Here is a 13,609-nt window from a genome sequence, read left to right as displayed (position 1 = left end):
TGACATGAACAGCATCTGGGGTGGAGGAGGACTGAGCGGGCGCGGGCGCATCAGTCTTAATCTTCAAACATATTTCAAATGAAGCCGGCGTCTTTACTGGGTGTTTTTAGCGAATATTTGGATTTATTCACATATGACTGGATGTGCTGGACTGTCATGATTTTGGCTAATGCAGGACACTAGCTTACTGAATGATGTGCATCAGAGGGGATTTCAAGGTGGGTATACGCAAAGCCACCTAATAAAATGGATATATGCCGTAGAGTTGCGTATACCCTCCACTACACCACATGTTTGCTAACGAAATAAACCAATTAACTATACAGCCACTGTCTGTATATATTAAAGCCTAATGACATTTATCTTTATGTTTTTCTCTATTGACAATACCACAGGGGAGAAGAGGTACAGAACACTTTTGTTTTTACTTGCGAAAAAAATAAATAAATAGGCAGAGGTGCCTGTTTTTATTTTAAAATATGTGACATACACCTCGTCTCCATCAGATGTCGAAATTTTCGCCGCAGCTGTCTACAACACCTATTTTTCGTTTAATCCAATGTGTCGATATGTCAGAAATTTTTTTCAGCAGCGACACTGTTTTGCATGCTCTTGCACTAAAGTTAGCATATGCAATTCCCGCTTATTTACAGAAAATATATAACAAAATATAAATATATAACATCAACAAGACACCTTGGTCCATGCATCATTTTGCTTGGGAACTAATGTGGTCGGAACCAAAGTTTTACAGGCGTTCTCTGGAATCCTCTCAAGGGGTGAACTTCTACATTTCGATTGGTTGCCGCCGAGCCGCGTCATAGCTCATTACCATAAAGTTGACCTGACTTCAACTCTTCCCGACGCCCACACCGTCCAAAACGCGACGCGCCGCTTCTCGCCGGAGCTCGCCGCCGGCTCACATTGAAAATGAATGACTTCCGGCCACTTTGACGCTCTCGCCGGCGGCGGTGTGAACGCACAGTTAGAGTATCCGTAATTGAATAACATTAGTCTTTCAGGACAACAGCGGTATACGTCAACAGGTCTGAGGACACTTTCGGCCCACTGTGCATTATTACGGCAAAGATCAACGAATGTGCACACTCTTGTAATACATAGCTGTTTCTTTACAGTGACAAACAACATGCATATAATGCATTTGATTCACACATCCTGCTTTATATAATGGCCAGCCGAAAACAGAAATGAAAAAACATGTATTCCAAACCGCTCCTGGGGAGATGACAAAAGACATTAAGTAATTTACCAACCCAATCCATGCAATTTCAACTCAATCTTTCCTCCTCTCACAAAGTGCTTTGCTGATTGACAGCTCTGCAATGGCACCCTACCATGAAGACCTGAAGAAATACTCCAGCATAAACCGATAATTCTAACACAAGACCTCAGCATGTATGGCGTTTACATACAGTAAAATAGTAGCTTTGTGAATACTAAGTAAGATTCTGATTCCCTCTATGTCATGCTCCATAAGCACGCATCCACACTGCCCTCCAGCCCAAGCAAACAGGCCACACACTCACGTACACAAACCGACAATTACAGCGGAACAAAGAAACCATGAAATTTAAAGGAAAAGAAAAAGACAGCCTTGACACACAATCTTCAAGACAACAGCAGCCTTCAGTTCTTTCCTCACTTCCCACTACAATGGAAACACAATAAAAGGAAACAATCAATCAGAGCTCCCGCTGTCTATGACAGATAACAGAAGAAAACTACTCACCTGTGTGCTGAGAGAGAAAAGGAACTCCGATAGTTTAGGAATATTCATGCACTTAAGATATAAATATTCAGCATCTTCCCTTTTAAGTTATCACTTAAAGCACCAACTACTAAAAATAAACAATATGATGTTGAAACTTGAACTGTGAATGTCATTAATAGAATAGATCAACAGCACAGACATGTGTAGAGTGCTAGAGATGCCTGTGTGTCAACAGTAATCTTAAATATAGCTATTTAAGGCTACAGTTGATCATAAATCAGAGAGTATGACACTGCACAGCTCACAGGTTGTGCTTTGATCTTTATGCTTGCTTGTTCATTCACATCAGTTTAACCATCATTGACATCTAGCAGAAAGCTTATTATTTAATTTTATGTTATATTGGATATTGCAAATATTATTTTATTAGTACTAGCACCTTTGATCATTTTTCAGTCACTTTGTGTGTGTGTTTATGTCTGCATATTGATGCTTTGCCAATATTGCATGCAATAAGTAATCTGACATTGAAAATGATAGAAACAGGAGGAAATTGCTGATAACACACACACACACAACTATAACCAGTGCTATTAAATGAATCCAAGTATACACTTAGCACTTCTCAAAGATCAAGGGCAATGTCATGTCTTGACTGACTCTATAGATTATACATGTTTAATTCAGAAATCAGAAATAATGCTCAGTCTTCTCCTACTATATGTAAGGATATATAAATTGAACTCAAGGTTTCATATGTGACCCTGGACCTGGTTGTAAGTAGCAAGGATATATTTGTAGCAACAGCCAAAAAAATTATAGATTTTTCCTTTTATGCCAAAAATCATTAGTATATTAAGTAAAGATCATGTTCCATTAAGATATTTTGTAATTTTTTTAATGTAAATATATCAAACTTAATTTTTGATTAGTAATATGCATTGCTACGAACTTCATTTGGACAACTTTAAAGGCGATTTTCTCAATATTGCTCCGACACATATGGTTAGAGCTGCATTGTCATATTCCACATTCAGAATGCAAAGCACGTGGTAACACTGTCTCATTATAAGTGAACTTCACATGTTAACATTAAGACATTTATCGGTTTCTAAAAACAGCGCGAACCCCTAATATAACGTCAGCAAGTGCGTGGAAGTCTCCATTCACAAAATCAGTTCATGCTTCAGTATGTAACATCTACATGTAGGCAAACACACCCACCCTAGTCGCTGTAAACACAACCGCTACAACCGCTAAAGAAAGGCGTCTGGAGCCGACTGCAATGTGATCAAGTTCACGGTCAGTCGCGCTGACCAAGTGACCCAATACCGCGAGGTTCCCGGAGAGAAATCACACACTTACCGACAATAGCGAGCAGGAGTATTCCGAGTGAGCATGGAGCCTGGCGGCGCCGTCCGGAAGCCATTTAATCACATTGAAAATTAGACGAGATGCAAAAAAAAAAAAAAGGTGAGGCAAGAGCAAAGACAATGATGGAAAAGCAGTAAATCAGTTCCTCTCGATCCAAACTACAGCCGGTGGCTCCAACATGCTTGCGCCATTTTACACATCTTTCAAGGAATGTGTCAGCAGCAGCAGCAGCATCTCGTGCTCTCTCCTCCTCGCGACCAACACACGCGCTCATCCACCTTTCTGAGCTCACACACCCTGCTGCCTCTCTCTCTCTCTCTCTCTCTCTCTCTCTCTCTCTCTCTGTAATAGAACAATAGACACGGTCTCCACACAGAGCGCAAGAAGAGAGGTAGCTTGTATGTGTGCAGGGCATAAAAATGATCTTATATAAAATATGTTTTATAATAAAGAGGCCACAGCTAAACAAAGACTGTCAGGCACGAACTAATAAATGTAGAAAATAGAAATACTGATGAAGTTAATCCTTAAATGATGATGATAATAATACTGAAGTTAGTAAAATGTTTAATTAAATAAATTTTAATAATACATTTAAAAAATACATAAACGTTTACTAAATCTTTTATTTTTATAGAAAGATACGGAAAACAATTATCCGTCTTGATATATAAAAATATTATTTTAGAATTGTATTTGTTAGAAATAATATTTAGCTCTATTTAAAACAGTAAATCCTGGAGATTTACCTTCCTGCAGAGTTCAGCTCCAACCCTGATTAAACAAATGAACCAACTAATTAGGATCTGAAGGAGCACTTGATAATTACAGACCGGTGTGTTTGATTAGGGCTGGAACTAAACTATGCAGGAAGGTAGATCTCCAGGAACAGGGTTGGGCACCCCTGATTTAAAACGTCGAAATTTAAGGCTCAGCGCAACAGCTATGAAAGACTGCCATCTATTGACTGTTCAACATAAAATGAACATATAGTAGGCCTATGTAACGCTCCAGCACACCTTCATTGACACCAAAGCAGAAATGTGTTGCTTTAACGCATATTACAGGTACTGCATATTAGTTAGCATTATTGTTAACATAAATAAAGTCATTTTACATGTCAAATTATTAATAGTGGCTATATACAATTTAAAAAAAAGACTCGATCATAACTGTCAGACACAAAAATGTACAAAACTTGCACACATTACTTTGGTCTGTGAGAAAATTGTACACTGCAGTAAGATTTTTAATGTTTTTTAAATAAGTATCCTATGCTCACCAAGGCTGCATTTATTTAAACATAAATATAGAGAACTGTTTTCTATTTTAATAGTCTTTCACATATAATTTGTTCCTTTCACACATAGCTGAATTTTATCAGCCATTACACAATTCTTTAGTGTCACACAATCCTTCAGTGATCATTCAAATGTGCTAATTTGATACTTTCTTCATTGTGGGAAACCGTTGTGATGTTTGATATTTTTTTGGAACCTGTGATCCTTTTTCCAGGATTCTTTGATGAATAAAAAGTTAAAAAAAAAACATTATAATTTATTAAAAGTTGATTTTTTTAAACAATGTAAGTCTTTACTATAATTTTTTATTAATTTAACACATCCTTGCAGAATAAAAGTATTTATTAAAAAAATGTACTGAGCTCAGATTTTTGAATGGTCGTGTATATTGTTACAAAGAATTTCTATTTTGAAAAAATGCTGTTCTTTATGAATTTTTATTTATCAAAGTATCCTCAAAAAATATTACAGTTTCCAAAAAAAAAATGTTTCTGTATTTTTGATCAAATAAATGCAGCCTTGATGACCATAAGAAACTTCTTTTAAAAAAAAAAAAAAACATTAAAAATCTTACTGATCCCAAACTTTTGTACGGCAGTGTATATGAAAGTCATTGCAACTCCTGTGAATTTAAAAGTAAAATGCATAATTAATAACTGAAAATATGCAGTATGCTTTACTGTTTTAAAACAATGGTATGTAAAAGCATTAGACAGATTCTTTTGTTTTATTATTAAGATGTTTATTTACATAGTACAAATTTGCAGAGACTTTGCTGCTGCAAATCTCACAGAGACAGTGACAGAGGAAGAACATAAACATTATAATATCATATTGTCCTCCACTGCATCCATCCATCCATCCTTCCACCCTTCACAGCTCATGTATGATATAATTGAGTACCAACATTTGATCAGTCATCAGATATAACTTCACTGCATCAATTATTCACAGGGCACATTTGTTCCAGTTAAAAAGATTAGATCCAATCTAAGTGAGTAAACTGACACATTCTTATATATTCTGACTATGAAAAACCGACGCCACAGCGCGGAAAACAAGACCTACAGGTCATATCGCTGCAGAGTAGAACATTTCTATGGGGACGTCAAACAATATTACCCATATCTCAGAAAGAAAAACTGAATGGTCAGCGAACGCTTCCTCAACCTTTTCACCTGCGTCTTAAAATCTTTACAATCTTTAGATTTAATTTTACAAAGAAGGCCATGAGAGCATACAAACAAATGACAGACGGACACATGCGGTAGTTTTGTGTGTGCTGAGACTGATGTTGTGTCTCTCACATTCAACCGACAGACGTCAGAGCGCATACTGTTGCTGGTGTTACACAAATGTGTCCACAGTATGTGTGCTGAGAATCTCAGAAAGCACAGGTCTGCTGGTTGAGGGGGGATATACAAAAAAAGGATGAATTCTCACATTACCAGAATAGAAATGTCACCATGAAGCACCAGAGAAACACGATTTGTTTAGAAAAATGCCTGTGCATCAGTGTTACTATTTGTTGTTGCTTTTCCCCTGTCAGTAAAGCCTTAATTTTCCAGGAGGACAGTTGAGTTTTCCATACTTCAATGCACACTCAGAGTACGCTTTTGCATGCCTCCGGAGGGCACCTGAGCAATAAGCACTGATTATACGCACAGTACAAAAATGGCCCATATGCAACCATGTGTCTGTTTTGAGAGGTATGGCTTGACAGGGGAACCCTCTGATCACCCAAACTCTCATTTCATGCACTTTGCTATTCTCCTCACCATTCCATGCTTAATATAGTGGAGCAAAAACCATCCTGAAGCTTCAAAATGAGGTAAAATGAGACAATCAACTCATCCAGTTTAAGAAAACTCTGCTGCCAAACACACAATGATCAAAACTACCAAATCGTTTACACATGTGTGCCGTGTTGAAGATAGAACTGCAATTAAATTAACAAGCAGCAAATGAGGTATCTGAATTAGAACTTATCCTGAAGGGCTGTTTCTGAATAAAATGCATATCTGAGACTGACAAGACATCTGCTGACCCTGGCAAAACCACAATTTCCTTCATTTTAGACAAAACAAGAGGTTTATTTGCCCCACACAATCCTAACGCTGAAGGTGGGATGTGCTAAACACAAAATCCGATGCATAAGACTCTAGAGCAAAGCAAAGACTACGTTTGACACGAAAAAACACATCAGAGAAGAGCAAAAATGACGTTTGTGACAACGTAACTGTTTATAACAACTGAAACAACCAATTTTTGCAGTTTAAAGGGACCCTTCACCCAAAAATAAAAATTTTGCTAGCATTTAGCACACAAAAGCATTATTTTGAACAATGCTCGAGTTTGCTGTTTTGGAAACATTCTTCAGAATATCTTCTTTTTGCAGAAGTAGTAAGGATAAGCGAACAACGACACAGTTTTCATTTTTGGGTGAACTATCCTTTTAACAGACCTGACATGAAGCTATTAAACAAATATGTTAAAATCTCAGTAAACGCAACTTCTTGTTGAGTTGTTGACTGGCCATTATACATCTACTGATGATGTGTGAGTTGCTTACTGTATGTTGTTAAAAAAGCAGCCAGAGAAATTCAAACATTCATCATTTTCATGTCCTACATGATCAGCCCTGAGTTTGGCCTGCTGTACATACAAAAACTGGAATGTTTAAAAGACCATCTTAAAAGTAACCTAGTCTTGCTCTAGCAAGTTATTGAAATAGACAATCAGCCGAACTGTGGCAATGACTGAAACCGACTAGACTGAGAGTTGTTGTTGGCATGATGGGCAGTCCCGTCAATGACCCAGACGGCAGGAGTTGAGAATTTGTTGATGTTTCTCTTCCAATATAACAGCGTAACATAAAAGAAACTACTTTAAATAAGCGCTTAAAATGCATAAAAGGGAAGCGCAACAGATACAGATCCTGCTCTCAGCAGCAATACAACATGATTTTGCATGGAGGACAAAATGTATGTACAGTTCCAGATGAAACGGTGACAGACGCGTGGCCCAAGGACAAAGAATAAGGTATGGGACAAGACCTGTCTGAGAGATGGTGGCTATTTCCTAGTTTGGCTGAAAATGCTTTTCTCAGACTCCCTGCATAGAAGTTCCTGAGAAAAAGAGATGACTGGCATGTCAACAGGTAGATCTTACGGACACAAACCTTGAGGTCTTGGGTCAAACCGTGTGGTTAGCCTTCCACTGTGTTTATATCCCTTCATCTGAAGGGCATATTGCAAAACCGTTGATGATCAAGCTTTTTTTCCCCTCACGGCAAAGGACTACACAAGCAGATGACCACGTGCTTGCTAATAATCAGAGACGAAAGTTTCAGTAACCATTACACAAGAATACAGACACAGAATGAGAAGGGCAGTAGATTCTGCTATTATCCAAAGGCTATGAATCAGGCGGCTTCAAATCCGCCCGTAAGAAGTTGCCTTCTGAACTATACTCATAAAATCACACAGAAAAAAACAATCCTGTAAAGAAATGAGGTAGTGCTGTTGACTGAGAAAAAACTTGGAGCATGAATCAGTATGACGTGTCTTTACAAGTAAATGTACATGGATTCTTAGTGTTCCTTTTGTATTGTTTTCCTTCAAGATTTTTTTTTTTCTTAATTTTTGTCATGTTTTTCTAAATGTAGTTGATACAGCAATCGTGTATATACAAATGCACCTTGAATTTGAGACTCCTGAGACGCTACGCTCCAGTCAGGGAATGTGTGTTATTATTTGTACTGTATTCGGGTTTGTCTGCACGTGTACGTATGCAAAAATGTACCTCTGATCCAGAAGTTGCGTTAAACTTAAACATTGTCCGTCATTTTGACTGACAGGGCCGTAAAAATTCCGTCATAATCTATTATTATCATCCGCCATTTTAATTTTCATATTTTAATTATAATAACACATTTAATTGCTTTTATTTTTGTTCACATTTTCATTTTTAATTATGAACCTACAGGATGATATAGGCTTGTGCATTTACTTTGAAGAAAACAGATAAAAAGATGAGACTGCATAACTTTTCATGTTCAACACCACACCCCACAGTTTTAATATATTCTCATATTTATGAACCAATATTGATTCGTAAATCCCAATTGGTCTATGTTGTATAGCGTTGATGAATGAACAGTACATAGTGCGCCTCCCTTCCAATAAATCGCAATAGGCTAAGCTTTGTGTTACTTTTGATATGAAACAAAGTCTCAGATTTCAAATTCTGTCCATTTCATTAGAAAATTCAACCAATAAATACCGTTTTGGTGCTCTTTAATGTGGCATGATAGATCATTGTAGCTTCTGGGTACTTGCCTGTGCGTAGTCATACGCATAGCAAAACATTTGTGACAGTTTCATTTTTGTTCTGGACCCTGTGCTCTGCTGCTACACTGGAGCGCACTCGCCACCAACTCGACAGGGATGGGAATTAGAGTTAGAAGTTACAATAGATCACCCTCAGTGTAATCTGTCAAAGCGCCGGACGGCCTTCAGATTTTTCAGACAAAAAAAATTACGTCAGTGAAGGACAATTTTAGGTTAACGCGACCTCTACTTTGATCTGAAGTTAAAGAGACAGTTTAACCAAAAATTCAAACTCATCATTTACGTATCCTCAAGTTGTACCATACTTGTATTCTTTTCTTACTTGCAGGTTTGGAGCAACGTGAGGGAGAATAAATGACATGGCTGAATGGCTGAACAATCCCTTTAAACCTGAATAGACAGAACTGAAAAATGGTGCCAGTTTTTTGGAACATCCGATTTGTGTGTGTTTGTGTGTTTATGTGTGGCGACCCTGAGACAGCAGGAGGTGGTACTTTGTGGCAGGGTTATCTTCTCTGACAAGATCTCCAGCCGTTGGCACTGATCTCGGACCGATCCGTGAGTTCTGTTTCCATATGCAGGGCTGATTTCAGGATCCTTCGACTTCACCTCTAAGTAAGAACGCTCCGACTTGACGTGTGCATGTAAACATATAAACCACTTCAGCACATTCCGTACATGCACACAAAGAGGGGTTAAAGTGTGCCACTGATATGCTCTAAAATGCATATCCATGGATACTAGTGCTAAAAAAATATTCTATATGTACATACATATAAAATAATGGAACCAAAAGGTTGCAATAAAACAGCCGAGAGAAGAGACGTGCGTGGCTACGAGAAAATATCAGCTTCTCCAGCAGGAAGATGCCACTCGTTGGTCTCCTCTGTTGTCTTTCTCTATCCCAGAACTTTGGGAACACCGTTTATTACGCATCTCTTCCTTCCAGCTTAGGGGTACACGTAGTTATGCGCCCCTGAGGTAGAATGGACAAGGCCAGAGCTGGCGAAGGATGAGGGGGAAGCGGGGAGACCTGGTGAGGGCAGAACCTTTCCTGTCGGGCACAGTCTGTGGGCCCCGTTCTCCAGCGTCTCTGCCTTTGAGCGAAGGGGTTTGGATGAGTGGAAGCCATTAGTGAGCCCCACTCCTTGGTTTTTGGCACTGCCCATTGCCGGCTGGCTGAGCCCACTCTCGAATGGTCCATTGTGATTTGACAGTACTTCTGAGATGTGAGTGCTGGGGGTCGGAGATGGAGATGGAGTCTCGTGGCTTTCCTCGCTGTGAGCGTATGGTGGATGTGGGTTTGATGGAGTTGCCTTCTCTCCAGGAGAAGGGTGCTTGGAAGATGGAGACTCCAGAGAGAGCTCCATGTCGCTTTGTGGACCCTGGTCAACCGTCGTGTTGGACAGCTGTGAATGTACGATGACTTCAGCCTCCACCTGGTTCTTGCTGAGGGAATACAGCCTCTCCACATGCCCGCTCTGCAAATATAGCACATCAGAAGAAAACAGCTCTTCAAATGGGGTTATATATTTTTTTATAAGCATTTTTAATATACAATACAATGTACAGTGCATTGCAAAACTAGTAACGAAGACTACATGCTTCTGTGAACCTTCAATGCAGCAGAATTTTTTCTGAACTCATCCCCAGATGTGTGCCTTGACACAATCCTCTCTCTGAGCTCTACAGGCAGTTCTTTTGAGCTCAGGGGTTGGTTTTTGCTCTGATATGCATTTTCAGCCATTAGACCTTTTTTTAAGAGGTGTGTGCCTTTCCAAATCACACTCATTCAAAAGAATTTGCCACAGGTTAACTCCACTCGAAGTGTAGTAACTTCGAACGCTTGTGAGCTAAATTTCAAGTGCCCCAGAAAAAGGTATGAATAATTATGCAATGGAATAATTTCAGTATTTTATTTCTAATAAACTTGAAAAGTAGTTACAAACCTGCTTTGTCATTATGGTGTGTGGAGTGTAGACTGATGTGGAAAAAATGTAATTTAAAGCAGTTTAACATAAGGCTGAACAAAACATGAAAAAAAAAAAAATGAAGGGGCTGAATACTTTTGCAAGGAAATGTATGTAGGGAGACTTTTAATAAATTTTAATTTTTTATAAAATAAATTGCATGATATGCAAATTAATTTGATCAAATTAATCACAATGAATAATGTATATCAATATTTGCTGGAAAAAGCTCTCAGAGTTTAAGGATACTATATATTATTATTATATTTTACACTATACGATTCATAAGTTTGGAGTTGGTAAGATTTTTTATTTTTTTAATTGTCTCTCATGCGCACCAAGCCTTCATGTATTTGATACAGTAAAACTTAAAATACTGACATATAAAATATTATTATAATTTAAAATAACATTTTTTTTTATCTATTTTGAATCTACTTTGAATATAACAGTTGTGCTATTTAATGCATTTTTGGAAAATGGGATACTTTTTTCAGGATTCGATAAACAGAAGGTTCAAAAGAACAGCATCTATTTGAAATCTTTTGTAACATTATCAAAGTCTTTACTGTCACTTCAAACCAGTTTAATGCATCCTATATAATTTTTATTATTTATTAATTTCCATCATGTTTTTTTATTACACCAAAACTGCAACTTATTTAAGACACCATGTCAAGTTGAATATAGTTCTGTTTAGTTTTTCTGTTAAACATTTTTTCTTCTTTAATAATTAATTGCATTAACTGTGTTAAACTGACAGGTCTAATATAAACATTGAATTATGGGGTGAAAATGGGTAAGGAAGGTGGATGATCACAAACTAAAATGTTAATGAATTTGTGCAGCACAGTTCAGCACTATTTCATCATATAAAGTGGAAAAACTGATTTTTTAAAATGTCAACAGGGAAATAAAACGATGGTACTATGAGGAGGAGAGACAGATAAAGGTGTAATTTTATGCGTTAGCTTCCTGCTACTCCTCTATATCTGAGGAGCTTTTGGAAGGACAGTAATTGGTAAATGGTATGCAGACTTCAGCTTTTCATTTCAAGTGTCACATACTAATTAGCTGTGCGTCTTCCCCACTGTCTGCTTAATGGTAATTACTTTCTCTGTACATTTCCCGCCTGCGTGAGGCACAATCTATCAGCCCCATCCCCCCATCGCACACATTCATAAACACACAAGCAGATGTTCAAGGATAACGTGCGTTTCATAAGATAAAGATCCAAAATCTGATGTGCGACTTCTGTATTTCTATACAGCCTTTGTCACACACCGACATTCATGGGCATTCTTACAGTCCTTTGGCTCACCTTACTGTTGTCTGATGGTGGTCCCTCAAGAGCTCCATTGATGAGAGCAGAAGAGTCTTCAGTTATAGTATCTCTGTATCTGGTGATCCTATTGGCCCAGTTCCGACTGACGGATCCATTCCAGGCTGGCTGATTTTGAAACAGAAGGATTATGATGAAAACAGATCAACAACTTTTGTTGGTCTTGGATTCTTATCAGAAAACACAGTCCTAGCTCTCCAATCTCACTGGCTGATAGGAACCTTCTTCCAAGACCAAGAAGGATGCGTGGTTGGGAAAACGGTTCTACGGTACATCAAAATATTGTAATATAGGCCCTAGCACAGTTAACTACAGTATATGGCAATGCTCACCTTAGATTCTGCAAGGCCATCATCAGCCCCTCCTACATTAGCCATGAGACTCTGTTCCTCAGTGAGGTCTGTGAGGGGTTTGTTGGGGTCTTGTGCACTAGAGGGCATGAGGGTTTCCAGCTCATGGCAGTCACTGCAGTCAGGCGCAGTAGCAGGCACTGGACGGGCACCCTTCCTGTACTGAGGACTCAAAGAACTCGAATCAAGGCCACCAGACACATCCCTAAAAGTGACAGAGAGGACCTCTACTAAATATCACTTCTTGTCTTTATTTATAATGCTAAACTGAATGCAAACGGTGTACACTTCTATAAGGCTTCAGCAAATGAATGCATGTCCCTGAGGCATGTCACTGTGCTATTAATGTAATAAATGGTAACATCAAAGGAATCCAAAAGTACATTAAAAATCTTCAAAACAGGTAATAAATGTATTTATATATACACACATACATATAATGAGAGCAAAAAGCTTTCAAGGTTTCCAACAATTTCTATAGCCTATTCAAACAGTTTAAAAGCTCTTTCTCATTACTTTTTAAAGTGACATGATTTATTCAGTAGCACTGAAATATAAAGCACACAGTGTAACCGCTTTCAGTTTTACAAGGAGTACATTTTAGAAAAAAAAGAAATATGGATTTAATTGACCAAAAGTGACATTCAAATCATTTACAATGCTACAAAAGACTTATACTTTCAATTAAATGCAGTTTTTTCTATTCATCAAATGACCTGATAAAATGCACAGTTGATGTCAAAAGTTTACACCCACCCCCCACCCCCCCCCCCTTCAGAATATGCAAAATGTTAATTATTTTACCAAAGTAAGAGGGATCCGAAAATCATGCACGTTATTATTTATTTACTACTAACCTGAATGAGATATTTCACATAAAAGATGTTTACATATAGTCCACAGGAGAAAATAATTTACTGATAAAAATTAAATAATTTAATTAATAAAAATGATGTGCTATTTTTTTTTGTTTAGTGCTAGTTGTTCATGAGTCCCTTGTTTGTCCTGAACAGTAAAACTGCTTGCTGTTCGTCAGAAAAATCCTTCAGGTCCCATAATTTCTTTGGTTTTACAGAATTTTTGTGTATTTGAAGCCTTTTCAATAATGACTATATGACTTTGAGATCCACCTTTTCACACGGAGGACAACTGAGGGACTCATATCTCCATTCTGTTTGAAAGTTTTCA

The 13,609-nt window shown here is 37.9% G+C and overlaps 2 protein-coding genes across 2 annotated transcripts in view; both read right to left on the bottom strand.

Moving 5' to 3' along the window:
- igdcc3 (immunoglobulin superfamily, DCC subclass, member 3) overlaps positions 1–3,369 on the bottom strand; it is a 98,722-nt gene extending 95,353 nt beyond the window's left edge. Inside the window, exon 1 of the mRNA XM_051115730.1 lies at positions 3,098–3,369. Within this exon, the coding sequence (XP_050971687.1) occupies positions 3,098–3,161 (64 nt within the window). The 5' untranslated portion in view covers positions 3,162–3,369. The remainder of the gene's footprint in view (positions 1–3,097) is intronic.
- Positions 3,370–5,268: 1,899 nt separating this feature from the next.
- Positions 5,269–13,609, bottom strand: part of igdcc4 (immunoglobulin superfamily, DCC subclass, member 4) — a 79,305-nt gene continuing 70,964 nt past the window's right edge. The window contains exons 18-20 of the mRNA XM_051114963.1: positions 12,404–12,626; positions 12,051–12,179; positions 5,269–10,240 (exon numbers count right to left, since the gene is read on the bottom strand). Coding sequence (XP_050970920.1) covers positions 9,710–10,240; positions 12,051–12,179; positions 12,404–12,626 — 883 coding nt within the window. The 3' untranslated portion in view covers positions 5,269–9,709. The remainder of the gene's footprint in view (positions 10,241–12,050; positions 12,180–12,403; positions 12,627–13,609) is intronic.

Source organism: Labeo rohita, chromosome 7 (assembly GCF_022985175.1).
Source record: "Labeo rohita strain BAU-BD-2019 chromosome 7, IGBB_LRoh.1.0, whole genome shotgun sequence".
Classification (NCBI taxonomy): Eukaryota; Metazoa; Chordata; class Actinopteri; order Cypriniformes; family Cyprinidae; genus Labeo; species Labeo rohita.
The sequence above is the reverse complement of the archived record's forward strand: the minus strand, read 5'-3'. Positions and strand labels throughout refer to the sequence as shown.